At 42.4% G+C, this 20,733-nt stretch overlaps 1 protein-coding gene and 1 long non-coding RNA gene across 2 annotated transcripts; one reads left to right on the forward strand and one right to left on the reverse strand.

The window, feature by feature from the left end:
* Positions 1-1,822: 1,822 nt before the first annotated feature.
* On the reverse strand, positions 1,823-2,896 carry LOC115766906. Its single transcript, XM_030710984.1, has one exon. The coding sequence runs from the start codon at positions 2,894-2,896 to the stop codon at positions 1,823-1,825; it is 1,074 nt and encodes a 357-aa protein (XP_030566844.1).
* Positions 2,897-15,990: 13,094 nt separating this feature from the next.
* Positions 15,991-16,516, forward strand: LOC115766902. Its single transcript, XR_004018342.1, has 3 exons — positions 15,991-16,088; positions 16,136-16,244; positions 16,309-16,516. It is a non-coding gene; the product is annotated as an uncharacterized LOC115766902 (long non-coding RNA).
* Positions 16,517-20,733: the final 4,217 nt, after the last annotated feature.

A 20,733-nucleotide genomic window follows, 5' to 3' on the forward strand; every position in this document is an offset into this window, starting at 1 on the left:
GGGTTGGCTGAGTGTGCGTGTGTGCGTGTGTGTGTGTGGGTGGGTGTGACTGTCAGCGACATTAGAAAATTAGTTTAACGATGCGGGTGAGCACAGCTGGCGATGAGCTGAACGGAGCGCAGCAAGTGCAACCAGCAGGGGCAGAGCAGGAAGAGGAAGAGCATGAGGAACTGTTACCGGGAAATGTCTAGAGCCAAATATAATAAAAATAATTCAATTAACGCGCGTCCGCTCAACTGTTAAATGGCCTACAAATTAGAGCCAAGCCCACAAGAATGCCAGAGCTGATGACAGGTCGACCGAGCCGTGGCAGGGGAAGATGCGGCGGCCGGGGAAGAAGCAGCAGCAGCAGCAGCGTCAGTCGGCTAGCAACCTGTGCGTTGCTGCGGATTAAGCGGGTCTCTGCGGGTTTTTCACAGAAGCCCAACAACAACAAGAACAACAACAGCAGCAGCAGCAACAACTGGTACCCTGTCGGCTCGAGCCGCACTCAAAACGAATTACAGTGCGAAACAGGCCGCACGCTCCGAGGGCGTCAAAGTGTTAACAAGTGTCATGTCAAATGTCGGCTGTCGCACGAGCTAAGCCAAAGCAGATAAGCGAGCGAGAGCGTGCGAGCGAGACAGATGCTGAAACGGACAGAGGGAGAGATCAGTTCAGCTGCAGCTGTTGTTGCCGACGCAATGGGGGCGTGCTGCTGTGCGTCCCTCATTGTTCCCTTCGGACTACCTGCTGCTGTTTTGAGCAGCACAAGCAAAGCAAATCACTTGGTCAAGCAACAGCAGCAACAGCAACAAAAACAACAACAGCAGCATTTACCGCAAAAGTATAGCATTCATCTCGACAGCTGAAACAACAACAGCAATTTGAGCTCAACTAACATGTCAACCAATGGGCCCGCAGCTTTTACTCTCTTGAAGCAAAAGCAACACAAGAGCGAAAGAGCTTGCAGCCAAGCCTGCGCATAGCCAGAGTACAGCTAAAGAGAGCCGAGCTTGCGCTCAGGTCGGCTCAATTTGCATGTTGGGCTTGATTTCGACAAGCGAAGGCAAGGATGGAGCTGGTGAGCGCAGAGCAGAGCAGAGAGCAGACTTGAGCTAAGCTCACTGTCGAAGAGAGAAAACTCTCTGCTGCGCTTGCTGAAAGCTGAGATTTAACCCGCTTCTCTTAGTCACTAGGTTAAGTAGCGCTCAGTTCAGCTGCAACTTCACTCTTTTGCATTTTAATCAATCCAAAAAGACCAAAAATGAGACTTTGAATAATATAACTAATAATAATATAATTAATAATATATATATTTCAGCAAGAACATCAGCTTATATCTTAATTTAATCAACGTCAATATATGTTTGACTTCAATCAAGAGTTCCCGTTAGGTTCTCTTAAAAGCAAAATTCCAACTAGAAGAAGAAGAAATTTGGCTTTTGTTAAAGCTTTCAAGTGAAGACCTAACCTCACTTGTAGTCTGAAAAGGAAAAATTCAAATTTTGTGTTTGATGCAGCATTTTATTATGAGAAAAAAAAAGGTTTTAAAAAAAATTGTTTTCACTTAAGCATAAATAAATAAATATAAAAAAAAAGGTTTTTTTTTTACAAAAACTACATAACAGCAGTGTAAAAAAAAAAATTAACTTAAATTCTAATTTATGTACATTAAAAAAAAATTAATTAACTGCAACTTAAGAACTAAATAAGCGTCATAGTTAAGCGTTTTCCCCCGTTTGTCAGCGTTGGCTAGCTCTCGCCTTGTCTCTCACTTTCACTCTCTCTCTCGCGCTCTCTCTCACTTTCTCTCTCTCTCTCTCTCTCTCACACACTCTCGCTAGACGTAGATGGAGGGCAGCGCGAGACCCACCTCGAAGTAGTTGCGCGCGTCGACCTTGTAGCGCTTCGGCGGCGTCTCCAGGCCCCCGGCTGCTGGCGCTGGCTGCATCTGCCGGGCACGATTCCGTTTCAGTGGGCGTACGGGCGTGGCCAGGCAAAAGGTATCGGAATGATTGGCCGCTGTGGGGGCACGCGGCTGCGGTGTGGGCAGCTGCAGGAGCACACTGTGCGGCAGCTGGGACAGCGGTGAGGCCGGTTCGGGCGTGGCGGGCAGCGGCAGCGGCAGCAGCGTGAAGCTGAGATCGCTGGCGGGATCATCGCCGGGCGCATACGATGGCGACAACATGGCCGCGCACTGCGTCTCCAGCTGCTGCTTGACGAGCGTGCGCCGGCGCAGATTGAAGGACTTGCGCGGCTTCTTCTTGCTGCCGGCGTCCGCCTTGCAGGCCGAATCGAGTATGGCATCGATGAGCTTGTCCAGCGTCTGATCGCCCATGTGCGTCGATGGCTGCGGTGTGACGGGACGCAGCGCTGGCTGTGCTGGGGTTGCTGCTGCCGCTGTCGTTGCGGCTGGCTGAGTTGCTTGCGGCGCCTGCTCCCCGGGCAGCTCCATGGTGGCCACAAAGTCCGCCTCCAGCTTGCGCTGCCGCAGCTGCTGCGTGGCCGCCATATAGCGCGGCTGCTCCAGAAACGGATCCAGCGGCAGCAGACCACGCAGCGCCAAATGCTGACCGCTGGGCAAGGCGCCGGCGCTGGGCGAGTACTCCTCCTCGTAGCGCGGCAAGGTGGCGGCATAGTGTCGCACGCTCTGCACGACGCGACGACCCGCCGCCGGCGACGACGCTGGCGACGACTCCGGCGTCACGTTGCGTATATCGGTGAGCGGCGCCAGCACCAGCGGACTATTGCGCAGCCGCGCCAGCGGCATGGGCGTCGATGTGTAGCCCACACTGGGCACATTCTCCTTGTTGGCAATGGTCGCGCGTCGCTGTCGACGCTGACGTCGCGCCGCACGCAGCTCCGGCGCGGGCAGCTCGTTCAAACGTTGCGTTGAGGCCGTCCACTTGAGCATGTCTCTAGTTTGCTTATCGGGTGTGTTTGTGTATGTGTGTGTGTGTGTGGATATATGTAGAGCTATTTGTCGGAGTGGATGCTCCTGATCTCTGTTCGGAACTCGGCTAGCTCTGTGCACTCTCCTCTCGTCTCGGCGTTCGCTGACAAACTGAATCGGTTCGGGGTAGCGGGCAGCGTTTTATACTCGAGCCGAGCAATGCGCTAGGGGTTGTTGCGCAAGCGCACCCCGCGGCGAATAGCACGCACACAAGATTACGCTCTCTCTCTCTCTCTCTCTCTCTCTGTTCCTATTGTGGTTACTGTCAATTGCAGCGACAATTCCAAGCTCAACTTTAAATGCTACTTAAAGCTCTAACTCTTTCCTCTCCCGTTATTTCATTGCGCCCAATTGCATCCACTTAAAGCTTTACTCAAAGCTTCAGTTTAGTGCTCTGTCCTTGGAAGCAACAAACACACACGTAATTTGTTCTCTCACTTTTGCTCTTTTCTCTTCACTTAAAGCTCTTCTTATTCTACACTTAACGCTCCATTCCCATGGAGCACAGTCTCTCGCTATTCCATTCGTAAGCTTCGTTTTCAGCACAATGCTTGACTCTGTCGCTCTCGGTTACAGTTTCCTTGAAAATCTGCTGTCAGGTCCACCAAAGCTTCATTTTAGTGCTTTGCTTTTCCTTCAGTTCGGCGCTCTCACTTAAAGCTTCTCTTAAAGCTGTACTTTCACTTTTTCGCTCCAACTTAAAGCTGTCTTCCAGTTTGACGTCTTCTTTCGGATTCTTACTGAATTTCGCTCTCAGTTAAAGACAGAGCTCTGATCAAAGCTTTATTTCTAAGGCAACCCCAACCCTTACGATAGCTGACATTTTTTGTTTCTTTGATATTCATTCCCACAGCGCGTTGGCACACCCAAATGACGTCTAGATCTCTATCGGGAATCGCTTAGTTATTAAATTTGCTTTTGCCCTCAAGGAAGTGATCGTCATTGTTGCTGTCGGGCTTCGTAACTTCCCCTGCCGTCGGCGTTGGTCAATTTGAATGTCGTTTAGGGGTCGACTGGCTTTTGGCCTGGCCTGGCCTGGCCTGGCCGCAGCAACAGGCTTTGACACTTGCTGGCCAGGCAGGCACGTTAATTAGCCAGTCTTACAACAACTTGCACAACTTCCTGCCTCCTGTCCGATGTCGTGTATTAATTGCGGCTCTTTAGCGACCACTAAAACAGATACTTTAATTGAAAATGTTGCAACTTCCGCAGGAAGCATTTGAAAAACGTTACAAACGCTGAGTAGGTGCTGATCCTGCACATTAGTCCTCCTGCGCCGCTGTGCCATATGGTTAAATATCCACTCAAACACCTTCGAATGAGTTGAGTTCTGTTCAGGGCTAGTTGATCACCTTTGCCCGGATCGCCAGCACGGTCAGCTGACAGTTTTGTCTACAGCTAATCCCGAGATTTGGATCACACAAGCATTTTCTTCGTCTGTGCAGATCAATCGGATCAGCCAGACTAGACTGATGCATTTAGTGGATTACTAAGCTCTGGGGATCAGCAATGCATCAATCTTCAAGAGTCTTGCCCTGCAAAAGGGCTCAAGCAAGTCAATCAGCCAGCTGTTTAAATTCGAACCACATTCGCAGCTCGATAGATCTTAGTAGGCCCTTATGATCTTTTCATGATCAATTCAGAGTTAGACGAGATCTATGCTCGAGCCATAAGCTACAATGTTTATTATCTCTTTAATCAGAAAACTCACAAGCGCCGTTCTACATTTGCAAGTACAACTTACTCAGTTTCACACTTAATCAAGGGATTTACTTGATTAACTTAAAGCTAGTTCCGTAAATTGCGTTCCTTGACATGACTTAAAGTAGGCTCATCAACTTGTTGGCCCTTCTTTAACTCATCTCGCCCGCAACAGATTGTTTTCAATGAGAAACAGGTACAAAACCGACAAAACCGACCGATCGACAATAAGAAATCTTGCATACCTGCGATCAGTTCTAATCTAAATACTGATCTACGCAAGTGTCTCCTCTTCTTAAATTAGAAAAATCTAAGCAAATTATGAAAACTTGCGCGTTTTTCGATAAGTTTTCATTTCCGTTCTATCAAAGCATATCATTTTAACTTATTGTTAACTAATTAACATTACGTATAACTGATCCTAGGCAATTTCTGCTCTCCTCTTAAGACCAGAAATATCTAGGTATACAATCAAATTATGTGTCCAGAGAACTCTCAACATCTTCATAGTTTACAAGCTAGCATGCAGATTTAAAAAGAATCAAGTAAGAGGTTCTAGTCGGAAGCTCCTACTAGGGGAATCCTCTTTTTCCAACATCAAATGCATATGTATATTCCATTTTAGAAGCTATATGTCAAGTTTGGTGACTCTAGCTCTTATTATTTACCAAAATTCCCCAAAAAACAGAATATCGATATCGATTTTTATCGATATCGGAGTAAGTTATCGATTATCGGAAACAAACTCGATCTGCGCGGGAGCTAGGAGTTGCAAGTCTTTAGCTCTTATAGGTTCTCAGATCCTTGCGTTCATACATACGGACGGACGGACAGACAGACAGACGGACGGACGGACGGACGGACAGACAGACGGGCATGGCTTGATCGACTCGGCTATTGATGCTGATCAAGAATATATATACTTTATGGGGTCGGAGAAGCTTCCTTCTGCCTGTTACATACATTTGGCTTTCGCACAAATACAATATGCCCTTATACCCATTTTTAATGGGTTCAGGGTATAAAAAAACCAATCAAAACTTTTTGAAAACTCACCAATGTCCAGTCCTAAATATCCACTGATCCTTTCGACCAAGATCCCTTTTAAATCAACGAATTTCTCGCCTTTTCGGGGTTCGATTCCTCTGCAAGCTCTCGTGCAGCTGGAACTTTGACTTTCCAGAAGTTCCAGCACTTCCACTTGCACGCACTCTCTCGATTAACGTCTCTCTTAAACTCCATTAATTCGCAAAAAAACAAAAAAAAAAAAAAAACAGTTTAGCGTGTTGAAAGATTGTCTTAAGGCAATTCCTCGATTGCATTCACATATTTCACACGTTTTCTTTTTCGGCTCTTTCGCTGCGATGAAAGTTGCCGATTTTGTTTGCTTTTACGTTCATTCTTTGCGCAACCAAGCAACAAAGGGGTAAGGGTAAATTAATTGAATGCTGCGCAAAACGCAAAAATACAACAAAAAAATGTCTTATTTTTTTTCAACTCTTCTTTTTTTTTGTGTAATTTTTTGCACAAAAAAAAAAAGGGTTTCGCATATTGGGTTTTCTTTTCGCTTCGTCTTTGGGCAGCCCTTCGGGTTGGCTTTCTTTGCGTTACCGTTCCCATTCCCGTTACCGTTCCCGTTACCGTTGCTCTGTTTCTCTGTTTTCGGCGAGTTTTTTATGCTGTTTACATAGCCACACAAAAGGATTAAATGGGATTTTAAAGGAGTTCGGCAAACGAATTGCATCCGATCCGCAGTATGCATGCCCGCCAGGATCTGTTGATTAATATGATTTAACGAGCATCTTGCTGCATAACTGGGCGTGTCCTGTCTTTAGCCGCCTGCCAAATGATGGGCTGCTTGAGAAATTACCATAAGCCGCACATTTTCTGCGGTTTACATGGAAAAAAAGAAAACGACATAAATACACGCACACGTAAAACCACTCAATATCAATTTACATTATTCACATGCGACAATTGTGCTCGTTTCTTTAGTTTCTTTACTTTTTATGTCCTCAACGATTTAACGCTTAATTAACGAGCCGGCACACACAAAAAAAACCCGAAAGAGCGCAAGCAAAAACATCCAGCCGAGGGCCGGGACAGACTGGGCCGTCGGCCGTTTGACGATCGCTATGCAAATTGCCGGCAGTTTTTTTTTTTTCTCTTTTTTTTTTTTTGTTAATTCACACACTTTCGCTCTCTCGCTCGCGCGCTGCGCCTGTGTGTGTGTGTGTGTGTGTGTGCTGGAACGCGTCACAAAGAGCCACTTGACTTTCACTCTCCGGCTTTGCCTTTTGCATTTCCCCCTTTACCCGTTTCGCAGTTACCTAGGCCCCACACACTGCGACCGATGTGCATGCTCAATGGCCTGTGGCAAATGCTTCGCCACTTTGGCGCATAAACTTTGCGTATCAGCTTTTGTCTCTGTCGCACGCGTACGTATGTATGTATGCATTTGCGATTTGCCGATTGCTCTGTTTGCTCGACTGCCATTTAAGCCGGCCGCTCTTTGCATACGGACGCAGCCCTTTTTTAATGCGTGTGCATGTGTTTTATTATTGTTGCTGCGCTCTCCGTTTGATTTTGATTAATGCGTTTATTTTGCATTGTGTGCGAAATTTATCGATATTTGATTTGCTGCGCCGCCAAAAAAAAAAACAACAAAAACTGCATACGTGCAAGGGAAAAGTGTAACAAATGTCTGTCGCGCGGCTTTGTTTGCGTTTTGCATAAGTGTTACTTCCAATAAACATGTGAGCGCACACACACGCACACACGCACATGCGTATGTAGTTGTGTGTACACATGTAAACAAGATTGGAACTTCATTAAAACATAAGCGGGCGGCATTTCCAAGGCTGGAATCAATTATAAGAGAAAGCTAATCATTGGCACGAAATATAAGAGAGTCTTAAGCTTAAGTCAATTTTGAAGAAATTAGATCTGCTTTTAGTATAAGAGAATCTTCATAGCTCATGTAAAGTATACAGAGTGTTATGCTTATGAAAATTAGACCGAAATACAATGTACATATATTTTGTTTAAGCAGGCAATAAGAACATATTAATCCCGTTAGATCCGTTGATTTCCAGGCAACACCCAGCTCTCAACTGCAGAAACCACAAATAGATGAAGAGCTACGGTCCAAAACAAACGCCCACAGGGGCGGCCAATTCCAGATATTGCGAACATGCCCGTGAGTTGGCAAAAATAAAAGTGAAGAAGTGATACTAAAATAGAATAAACAGTCAAAAGGACGAGAGCAGGCTCTCGAAAGGGGGCCCAAAGCAAATGTCATGTTTATGCTCATAACTTTAATGCTCAAAAGTCGACCAACTGTCAACTGTCAAATACGAGACAATTTCGAACAAAACGCAATGATGCTGAAGCAAGAGTGAGAGAGAGAGCGAGGGAGAGAGAAGAAGGAGCACGAGCGAGCAACAGAAGGAGGACCCGGGGGGACGACTCGCAGTACTGAGTGTGACCCTGAAAAAGCAAGGCTGCAAAAACTGGAACATGCCGAAAAAAAAAAAAATAATTGCAATGAGTATGCGAAAGATGCGCGACGAAGAAGCAGACGCAGGCAGACAAGACAAAACAATGGACAACGTAATGAAGAACGCACACACACACACACACACGCTCACACAAACGCTTACGCAAAGACACAACGGGAGAGCAGACACAACGCAGACGTGGTCAAAGGGAGAGAGAGAGAGAGAGAGCGACTCCTAGCGAATGACAGACTGAGACGTCCAACAAGAGGAAGTAAATTACGACAATGCAAGCGATGGTAGCAAAGGATGCGACGCTGCGACGATGCGACGCTGCGGCTGACTGACGTGCCGCAGAGAGGGTGAGGGGTGGGCTGCAGCCAGGCAAGCAACAACAACAACAACAAGATGAAGAGCACAAAAATTGCACAAGACGAGCCAGAAATGATGGCAAATAATTTAGAGCAAAAATTGTCGGCTTGCAAACAATTGAAAGGGATCCTTCTTGATGATCCTGCGATGCTGCAATCGATTGCCCAACCATTTACCGTTCCCTACTCTATATTCCTTTATCTTTTCTTGTCCTTGTCCGTGTCCGTGTCCGTGTCTGTCTGCCCGTCCGTCTGTCTGTCTGCCCGTCTGTCTAGCAGTTTGTTGCTTTCCTTTTTGCGCCTTCGTCCTGCTCCTTTTGCGCCATATCCTCGGCATGTTTGCGCTGCCTGCCTTTGCCATAAATTTGCAACAATTAAAAATAAAGTTAATTAAAATTTATGTGCGACAGTTTTTGCACTTGGATTGCGACCAGCCCATCGAACATGTGTAAAAAACGGCAACCAGGATCTAGCCAGCTAACCATGTGTGTGTGTGTGTGTGTGTGTGTCTCTACCCAGCCCCGTCTAATTGCTGGGAGTGGCCGATTGGCATTGAATGCCCAGCCACTTGAAGCGTTAAGATCTTTGATCTCTTCATTTCGTAAACTCCCGTTAAAAAAAACTAAGCGCTGTGGGAAAGCAGTGCTGCTTATATTCTCTCTCTCTCGCTCTCTCTTGGGCACGCTTTGTGCTGCATTTGCAAAGCTTAAAAGCGCAAAAAGCTTTTAGACAAAAGCTGCCTGAATTGTTGCTTTTGGTTGTGTTTTGATAGATTTGACTCCCAGCCCTACCCGACCCCCCCCCCCTCCCCCACCCACACCCCTTCCAACCTCCTTGCTCTCATAGAAAACTGCTTAACCGAACACAGCATATAAACATCCTCCTCGCGTCGCTGCCTATTCTTCTCCTTTTCAAGAATATAAATTATCTTAGAAAGGAAAGAAGCTTAAGAGATAAGTTGAAATTAAATAAATCTGATCAAATTTCGTTAAATTTGAAAACAGAATATTGTATAGATTTGTACAGATACATGCTCTTGCATAGAATATACACACGTTCTAAAATCCCTTGGAACTTTCACTTATCTGTCGTCTTTCTGCTTCTCCCTGGCAACTTGTTGGATCTTTGGCAATCAAACCTTATGGATCTGCAACTCTTTTGTGGCACGGCGCCTACTTTGCATTTGGCGCCTCCGGGCTTACGATCTTCCGCCGCCGCCGCCTTCCACACAGCCGGACAACACACACACACACACACACACACACACACACACACACACACGCACAGATGAACGCTCTTGAGCCGGACAATGGGCCTGTCATTTGTTGCTGATGCGTGGCTGATGCCTTGCGGAGATTTATTGGCCTGCTCTCAATCTTTCACGTAGCACGCTGCGTTCCATCTAAGAAGCGTGAAAGTGCCCCTGTCCGAGAGGATCTGCTTCGATTTGTTTTTGGCTCGGCACAACAAAGGATCCAACGGTGCGGCCACTTCTGGCGCAACTTCAGCCAATTTTCTAGGCAAAATTGTGCCAAAAATTTGTGCCCTCTGGACCAGGTTCATGTCACTAAATTAGAGCAAAATAGTTTGGTGGTGGCAGCTGCGCCAAAGCTGACCGCCTTACGAGCTGCTCAGGATTAGGCGCAGGCGCAGGCAAGCGTTGCGGCTATTATCCTTTTACCTAAAGCCGAGCCACACTAAGCGGCGGCGGGGGGAGCGACGGCGGCGACTGCTGCTGCTGCTGCATCTTGGAAGCAACTTCCGACTTGGACACAAACCAATTATGACATAGAAGAAGCCAGACCAGGGTGACCAGCCAGCTATGACCCTGAGAAAGTCCAGGCGAGCGCATTGCAAGCAAATTTAACCGCAATCATTACACACACACACACACACACACACGAACACCCACAAGTGCAGTTGAGGATGTGCCGTGTCCTGTGCCGCGTCTAATTGTCGGAAGTGCAACTACTTAGAGACTGCCGCTGGCTATGCGCTTCGCTGCGTTGCGCGTCTTCAAGTGTCGCATCGAGCGTAGGGCTAAGACCAAGCCAGGCCAGGGACCAGTTCCTTAAGTTAATTGCCACACATTTAGTTGTGATAACATCGCGGCGATAAGGTCCTGTTGCAAGGTACGGCCAGCTGTACCCGGCTGCCTGCCTGCCTGTCTGTGGCAACTTAGGCGACTTAGTGGAGATTTTGGCATTGTAAGCCCTTTAACGCCAACACATTCAAAATGTTTCAAACGGGTATGATGGTTTTTTGGCAATCAGATGTCGTCAGCTCCCAGACCCCCTCGCCAGACCCCAAGAGAGCAGATCTCGCCATCTCGTAAGCTACAGGAGCTTGGCTCGCGAAATATGAAATATATACTCTCGTAGAACATACGCTAAACAAGTTGATTATACTTACTTTTACGTTATTTTCTCGCATTTTCATAATATCGATAAATATCGATTTTGAGACACGCGGCTTTTCAGCCTGAACTCGAGGATCGTAAGAGCTAGATACGCCAAGCTCGATAAGTTGTCGATAACATGGCATACACGGCATAAAGGATATTTCACTTTCACTTCAAAGTTGTGTGTCCTGTTTAGAGCCTGAGAATTTCATCAAAATCGAACCATAAATACCGAAGTTCAAAGTCGAAGCCAGAAAGCTTGTTAGTCCAGCTTGAAGCTGGGTTCAGATTATATTCGAGTTTAGTCTACTCTTTGGCATCCTGGTCCTGCCTTTGCTTTTTACCTAGGCCATAATTGAGCTGTTGTCAGCAAATATTTGTAGCCGATTACATGATGCTATGCCTATGCCTATGCTAATTTTAGGAAATATGTATGCTTAGATGATTATGCATAAGATTATGCGCATAACGCCTAATCCCTTTGAGCGGGACGCACAAATATTTTCATGTCTCATGTCAAAACAGTGAGAGAAAATAAAAAATCTATAAACCTAACCCCCCTTCTGCCCACGGATTTATGATGCCTGGCATTTGTGTCTTTTCGATTTTTCGATTTCTCATTTTTCGTTTTCTTCTTATTATGTTTTTTATGCAAATTCTTGACAAACGCGAGGGTTAACACTCGCAGTCAGTCAGCGTCAGTCAGCGTCAGTCAGCGTCAGTCAGTCCACGGGCAAGTCCATTAAGGTGTTACACGGCAACAATCTTTGTCGAGTAATTACAGGCTTGTTAGCTATGGTTGCAACAACATTTCGCTTTCTTTTCCCGGAGGGTGCGACGTGGGAAACTGTTTTTCCTGACACCCAACGTTTTTTTTTCTTTTCTTTTTTGTTTTTTATGCTTGTCCCAACGCATGTACATCACTTCTGAGTGTTTGGGCGAAAACAAAAGGATCATCGGCTCATCATCTGGCAGGCAAGAGCGTAATCGAAGTGAGAGCAAAAAAACCTAAAAGATCAGTTGTCAATCAAGGTCCCGTGCATGTTCATTTCCATATCGATCCCACAGAGCGGCCCCTCATATTGCCCGGCTAATTACTCAATTCGTCCCATTCGACAGCCCGTCCTCAACTATTTCATAAACAGAATAGAATAAAGAGCGCATCGCATAATTTGAATTTAATATACTTTTAATGGGCCAATTGGGAAGCTTACAGGAACTGGATGCGATCGAAAATGTTAGATTAAAAATGGGACATTAGTTTAAATAAACCGGATCCGGTGAAATGGCAATTGTCCGGTTACAGATCAGGCTAAAGGGAAAGCTGTTATTTAGTAGAGAAAATGGTATTCCTAAGTAAAAATCCAAAAATAAACTTAATTTAGTAAACAAATATAATTCAATTGAGAGTCTGGTTAACTTATGTGGGTTTCAGCAAGTTGCGTACTTAAAAACAAGTAAGAGGTTCTAGTCGGGAGCTCCCGACTAGGGGATACCCTGAACCCTCTTCTTCCAACATCAAATGCATATATATATTCTATTTTAGAAGCTATATGTCAAGTTTGGTGACTTCAGCTCTTATTATTGACAAAAATTGCCCAAAAAACAGGATATCGATATCGATTTTTATCGATTGCTTGGAAGCGGAGTAAGTTATCGATTATCGGAAACAAACTCGATCTGCGCGGAAGCTAGGAGCATCTACATCTAAAATTTCAAGTCTCTAGGTTCTCAGATCCTTGCGTTCATACATACGGACGGACGGACAGACAGACAGACGGACGGACAGACGTACGGACAGACAGACGGACATGGCTTGATCGACTCGGCTATTGATGCTGATCAAGAATATATATACTTTATGGGGTCGGAGCTGCTTCCTTCTGCCTGTTACATACATTTGGCTTTCGCACAAATACAATATACCCTTATACCCATTTTTAATGGGTTCAGGGTATAAAAGGGAAAGTTTTTCTAAATTAATTTGAATTTGTTTTTATGATTTAACTGAAGCTTCTTAATTTAATTTGAAGATATTTTCCACAAATCCTAATAGCTTCGACAAAACTTGTACAAACTATTTCGATCCGTTTCGAAAGTTTTGCTATAACAAATTTTATAAGAGTTCATGCCAGAATTCAATCCAAACATTGTTTAAATATTTATTAAATACTTCTATAAATATATGCATACACATTAGATAGATTGTTTGTATCTATATTTTTTAAAATTTTAACAAAATTTGTAACTAAATTAGTTCGATTGATTGCTCTGTAATAGACCTTAAATTTGGTATTCGATAAGCCGAGGGCCGAATACCACAATATGCTACCCCAAGCGACAGCAGTGCGATGCACTTAATTAGGCGATATCATTTAGAGAGGGAGATATGATTACATTCAGTACAGCTCGTAAGTGGCCATAAAATACAAATGAACTAACAAGTAAAGGTGCTCGAGTCGTTAATGACCGACTACAAGATACCCTGAACACGACGATCGCGCACGACATAGAAGCGCTTCACTCGGTGCTTATAGTCCGATCTTTATGAAATAAACTGGTCTTCAAATTGGCATTGAAATACGCATGCAAGCCTCTAGCTTAGCAATTTCAGGTTTTCCTCTTTTTGATGGAGCGGGCGAGGTTTTTAAAAAAAAACAAGTAAGAGGTTCTAGTCGGGAGCTCCCTGAACCCTCTTCTTCCAACATCAAATGCATATATATATTCTATTTTAGAAGCTATATGTCAAGTTTGGTGACTCTAGCTCTTATTATTTACAAACATGATATCGATATCGATTTTTATCGATTGCTTGGAAACGGAGTAAGTTATCGATTATCGGAAACAAACTCGATCTGCGCGGGCACTAGGAGCACTTAGCACCTAGCAACTATATTCATCGAGATATGTCTGATTGAAATGTATCTCAAAATCGATATTTATCGATATTATGAAAAAAGCGTGAGATATCGAGAAAAACTGAAAAGCTCGTGCTGCCATATATTTCATAATGCAAGCCTCTAGATCTAGCTAGATCTGCTCACAAATATGTACTTTATGGGATCGTACCTTCCGCCTTCCGTCTGTTACATGCCTTGCCACAAGTACATCAAGCCCGTTTGAGGGTATACAAAACAATCGATCGAAGCGCGTGCACCAAATGTGAAATAAAGAAATTAGAGTGTGGGATTTGGGGGGGGTGTAGTTTTTTTTAGAGTGTAGACAATTAAAATGTTTACCAATCGAAATGGTAGAGAAAATAATGTCGCAATATCAATAACAGCGGCAACCGGGGAGGATATTGAGGAGTGCGAGCGCGTCAGCTGGACAAAAACAGAAGATCGCCGTGTACAACAATTTAATGCAATTAGTGCGACAATGCGACAGACGGAACAGAGTGACATCTAAGTATATATGCCCTATAAAGCTGCCGATACAGATAGGACAGAGAGAGAGGGAGAGAGGGAGACTGACCAGATAGTGTATGCAGTTGGGGGTAATTACATAATTACATGGCGTACGATATGCAACGCGTGTCGAGGGTCGGCGCGTTGTGGGTGCAACAGCAACATGCCACATGCCTGTCACAGGCATTTGCAACACAACAGCGCTGCGATGGTCTATGTGTGTGTGTGCGTGTGTGTGTGCATTGGCAGAACTCGACTGTTGCCAATCTCACCTGGCTGATTAATGATATTAGGTAATCCCATTAGCCGGACCTTGGCCCCATGCAAAAAATCAACGCTGTCAAATGCAATCAACCGCAATAATCGCGCGAAAATGAAAATGGGAAAAACGCAACAACGAAAAAATAATACTATTGAAAACAAAAAACCAAAACAAAACATTAGCAGCTAATGCATTAGAGCCTTAACCACCCCAAGCTAATCAAGGCAGTTTTTCCCAGCCCAAGGCCATATCCCAGCTATATGCCAGTCATATCCCATATAATACGTATAATCGTAGACCCTATATGACGCTGACGATGTGTTAATTTCATTTGATTGACATGTGTCCATGCGGCTGTTCTGTTCTGTTTTAAGATCGAAAACCAAAAAAATAAAGAGGAAAAACTAACCTTACATAGGGAAATCAATTTTTGAGGCACGGCTCCCACGTGTGGACTGTCATGTTAGAATCTCGACACATCAACATTGTTGCCATGTTGCCCCCTATCCAAGCACACGATCTACACCCATCTCAGCTAAGCGCATCCCATCTGGTTCTGACGCTTGTTATTGTTGCGACAGTTTTTCAATTGTTTTGCCTTTGCTGTCGTGTCGCAAGTTGGGATGACACCAAAAACATTCATGTCCAACTGTCATATACATATAATATGATATAATGCCGGAGCATGTCCGAAACCGGAACGAAACTGTCTAAACTGTCTAGGTCAATGTCTAAATTAACAACTTTTTAGCGCTTCGGCTACTTTGAGTACAAAAAAGAAAAGAAAGGAAAACAAAACCGGAAAATTAAGATCTTGCTTCCGTTTCGGTGTGAATTCCAAATACTTTAAATTCCATTTTTAAATTTACTAAGGTTTTTTTTTTTATTTTTGTAAATCTTAAACTCAAGGTATTAAACTCAGATCAACTCAGACAACGATTCTATAACTAGCAAGTTCTCCAAATGTTCAAAAGGTTTTTGAGGGAACATCCAAATCTAAAATAAGTTTTCAGACTCGAATTTAGAAAGGTTTAAAGGTTCGGAGTGTTAGATAACACATAAGCCCAACTTGTTGGTAATTTAAATCAGACGTAACCCTAGCTTGAACTTCAATTTTATTAGCCTTCTAAAGGGTATTCAAATTTGATCATCTTAGGAGAGATCTTCGAACCCGTAAGGAACTAAGTATATTCGTGATCAATAACAACAACCGAGTCGATCCAATCACATCCATCGGTCTGTCAACTTTTAGACTTAACATAGGTTCGCATTTTTATTAAAACAAACCTTTTCGAATTTTCAATATAATTTGATCAATCTTTAAAGATATACCATGCCATGAGAAGTACATCAAATAAATAAATAAATAATGATTAGAATATATAATTAATCTGCAAATTACTGAAATTTAGTTTTTGTAACAATGATAATATCAAATGAGACAAATGGATATAGATAAGTTAAAAAGTATAATACCCCTTGTTGAGTTAAATTAAATAAGTTCAGGCATGGATGTGAGTACTGATACAAAGTTGACATAGCTAATAAAATATGCCTGCAGTCTCATATATGGAAAAGAGTCGTCAGATAAGCTATTTCCAATGAAGTAGTCCTTAAAAGCTTCTCTCTTGCGCCATATAGTGGCAATGATTAAAGTTAAACAAGTTTAAGTATGGATGTAGATAAGTTTTTACCAAGTACTACACATAAAAAGCTAATGAAATATTCCTGCAGGCAAAGGGCCATCAGATATATCAGCTTCATATCAAGTTAAAGTTTCTCTCTTAAGCCAAAAAGTGAACAAATGCAGGCTCTGAAGAGTGTACCCTATGAAGTGTGGCCCCTTTTGAAATTTCAATCCGTCAGTTGGCTCATGAAATTTGTAATTTAAGATGTTGCAATTCATGAGGACGTTAGCAGATTCGTAAATTGTGTAAATTACCCGATTCGATATGCGCGAAAATTGTGCAATGAAGCCAAAAGAAAAATAAATTTTGCATGGCTCAATCATCGATTTCGATTCGGGTTCGACTCTTGGCCCGCTCTCTGTGTGTGTCTCTCCCTACCCCCTTCGAGAAAGTTGTGACAGGAGGAAAGGTAGCGAAATGCGTTGCATTTTAATCGCTAGTCCTAGCCCAAAGGAAGAGCAAAAAAAGAAAAAAGGCTGCTGCTCCTTTCGCAGCCTTTCGCCGTCGCGTCATAAGTGTGTGAAAAATTGATAGACTTGTCATTGCCGGCCGAGTCCAGTGGGGTGGGTTAGACGACAGTCCCGTCAGCCAGACACTCGTCCTCGTCGTCCTCCTGTCCGCCTCTTTGTGTGCCGAGGCACATAAAATTGCATAAATGTCAGACGACTGTCATGACAACCTCTTGTAAACGCCCCATAATTTTTATTATTAATGGCATCAACGCACTATTATCGAACACCCAGCAGCCCATCATATTTTCAACTGACTAACTCAGGTTTTACTTTTTCATTTTCCTTTTCTGTTAAAAGGGTATTGCAATTATCTCGGCTAACTGCTCTAATCTTACGTTTTATTACCTTTTAGAGCGCACATTTGTGCTGAAGCTTACGCAAGGTCTTACTTCTTGCTTCGCTTCACTTTTAGCTTTTTTTTCTTTTTTCATTTTGTCAGTTGTTCAACTAATATTAATTGTAAAACTACTTGCCTAGTTCTGCTGTGTAAGCACATCATCAACTAAAACTTATCTTCGCTTCTCTCTTTCGCTCGCTCTCTCTCTCTCTCTCTCTCTCTCTCTCTCTCTCTGTTGCTTGTTTCTGATGAGATCTTCCAGACTGATTGATTGACTAATTTACTCTTTGACCAACTGACTAAATGGATGACCGACTGACTGAATAATTAACCGACAGAATGATTGACTAACTAAATGACTGATTGACAGACTAACTGACTAGAAGATTGATTGGATTAGTGATAAGCTGACTGACTGAATGATTGAGTGACTTATTGACAGACATTGACTGACTGACAGACTGTATGACGACTTGACTGATTGGGCTGTATGACTGATTTCCTGACTGAATGATAAACTGATTTGACTAGCTCACTTTCCAATACACTAATAGACTGATTGACTGACTGACTGACTGACTCAGTGACTAGCTGACTGACTGACTGACTGCAAACTGACTACAAGATTTACTGACTGACTGATAAACCGATAAGCTGTCCGATTAACGGACTGACTGATTGATTGATTAATTGTCTGAAAACGGATTGTTGTCTGTATTATTCGTTTTGTCATATTTTAGAATTTGGATTATCAATTGCCTTTCTGCAATTTTTCGAACAACTTATGCCAATGTGAAGATCAAGATCCTTCTGAAAATCCTTCTCTTCGCAAAGTTCAGGCATCGCAGATTTACGAATTAATTGGAATTAAGTATAAAATGTTTTTGCCAAAATCCTGGTCTATTTTTAGGAAGTGAATATAAATACAAGCTGAGCAAGCAGTGCACTGCTTGCAGGCGTTTTGTAGTTAAACGAAAAAAACAGTGCCTACTTTTCAGGGCCATGCGTTTAAGGATGTTTCGATTAGAGTCAAGCCAAGGGAAATACAAATTTATTGTTAACGACAATTTGATACTCTCTAAAAAGTTTTATTTTCCAACGTAGAAACCAGGCCAGTAATAAGCTTGAGTTCTGACTGCACAGTATATTAGAATTCAAATTGTAATCCTTATCAGGCACTTGGCCGCCTATTGATTTGGATATTTAATAAAGTGGCTTGAGGCTCTGAAATGTAATAAAGTTTGAAGACGACGAAACTTTATTAAAAACAAACGGAATTAAATTATTTAAACATATTTGTATATGCCATAAAATCCCGGTTCCATGTATGCTTATATTCCGGATCTCTTTAGATTGAAAAGTGCTGGGTCGATACAATTTCGTCAGCGACAGCGCCTACTACAAAATATATTTATATATATGTATCTATACATATATATATATATATATATATATATATATATATATATATATATATATATATATATATATATATATATATATATATATATATATATAACAGTAGGCGCTGACGTTTGATTTGTCTACCAGCCTCACTCTCGCCTCGTATATGCTCATTCTACTTTTATTTCTTATATAGAAACAAACGTATACAGTCACATTTTAAAATTCTGTAATTTATATATATATATATATTTATACTTTTAAAATGGATAACAAACTTTACAAAATCGTCTTAAGACATGTATACAAGATAATATGCGAATACCAAGCCGGACCAAACCATTTTGTTAAAAGGATAAATGTGTACGAGCTTGTAATTCGTAAGATGCGGCGCAATAAACACAATGAAAACCTGAAGAATCTAATTGACTCCAGCCTAACTGAACTTAGGCAGTCTGGAATTGTGGCCTATGTGGAGCCGGACCTCTACGGAATTTACAAGGAAGTTCCGGAAAATTCGGCAATGTTTAGATTCTGTAATTTCATTTATTTTCAATAATGTACCTACAGTCTTTTAACTAGTTTCCATTTCAGAGGCTGGGTCGGGAGCTGTGCGGAAAAAAAACAAGCGGAACTTACAAATTGTATCGAGCAAGCACTTTTCAATCTAAAGAGCTCCGGAGCATATATAACTCTGCAATGTTTAAATAATTTAATTCCGTTTGTTTTTATAATAAAGTTCCGACGTCTTCAAACTCTTTCCATTTCAGGCGCTCAAGCCACTTTATTAAATATCCAAATCAATAGGCGGCCAAGTGCCTGATAAGGATTCAAATTTGAATTCTAATATACAGTGCAGTCAGAACTCAACCTTATTACTGGCCTGGTTTCTACGTTGGAAAATAAAACTTTTTAGAGAGTATCAAATTGTCGTTAACAATAAATTTGTATTTCCCTTGGCTTGACTCTAATCGAAACATCCTTAAACGCATGGCCCTGAAAAGTAGGCACTGTTTTTTTCGTTTAACTACAAAACGCCTGCAAGCAGTGCACTGCTTGCTCAGCTTGTATGTTTTTAACCGTTAAGCAACTCTGTGAAGGATCTTGGCTTGCATCTCGATCGGAGACTTTCATGGAAAAATCATGTTAAGGCAAAACGGCAGCAACTTAAATTAAAGACACAAACGAATGTCCTGGCTGATATGTTAAACATCTCAAGCTAGCTTAGAAAACAAAGCTCTTCATAATAAAGCCATAAGCCATACTGGACATATGCTTGACACAACTTTGGACTACTGCTAGTAACTCCTTTCAGTCAAAAACATTGCGATTCATACAGACACCAAAATAACCTAGCCCTAAATCGAACAGATAATAGTCTAGCAGTAAGAAGACGAAGAAGAGTGCATATTCTCGATCTCGCGAAAAGAAACATTCAATAGGTAGAACCTTAACCTAACATACAAAATAAGTAAAATATCAAAGTAGGCTTCACTGGAAACTTTCTATTCCTGTTATTTTTAATTATAGCTAACTAAATTTACATATTTTCTTGGGAAAGTAAGGAGTTTAGTGGAAATATCTTGGAATACGATTTTTGTTGCCATACAAAAACAGATTTTCGACCGATTCCTCATAATGTAGTGCGATCTGAAGGTTTGGTTCATATATAAAGTTGAATCGATTCGTAGGGACCGTCGAATGAATGAACGGATAGACGGACAGGACTATATCGACTCGGCTATGGATGCTTATTTGAATATACATATATAAGTACTTATGGGGTTGGCCCATCTCCTCTGGCCAGCCCACTTCCATTGCTATCTACTCTAGTCTATCTCTAGCTGCTTGTCTCTTTCTCGCTCTGTTTCATGTTGTCGAGCTCTTCAAGAAATACAAAACGTTTTAGCAAAAAAAAAAGATTGCATTTTTAATATAAGTTTAATTATGATTAGAATCGTTTTTTTGTTTTTTTGGTTTTGTTCTTTGATTTGTCTTTAAACTAGGCCGCTTGCTCTGTCGCTCGCATTCATTTTAGTTCCATACAATCTCGTATTTACAATATTGAGTTAACAAACTTTTAGTTATACAATACACAATACACTCGAGTACAATACATCAATTTGTTAGACTGCGACAGGAACACACACAAAAAATAAAAAAAAAAAAACATATGATTTTTATAATAATAATAGTAATAATAATATCTAATACAAAA

This window comes from Drosophila novamexicana, unplaced genomic scaffold (assembly GCF_003285875.2).
Source record: "Drosophila novamexicana strain 15010-1031.04,08,12 unplaced genomic scaffold, DnovRS2.1 tig00001270-arrow-arrow-pilon, whole genome shotgun sequence".
NCBI lineage: Eukaryota > Metazoa > Arthropoda > Insecta > Diptera > Drosophilidae > Drosophila > Drosophila novamexicana.

Coding starts and splice junctions, on each gene's coding strand:
- LOC115766906 (XM_030710984.1), bottom strand. CDS start 2,896: ATGCTCAAGTGGACGGCCTCAACGCAACGTTTGAACGAGCTGCCCGCG.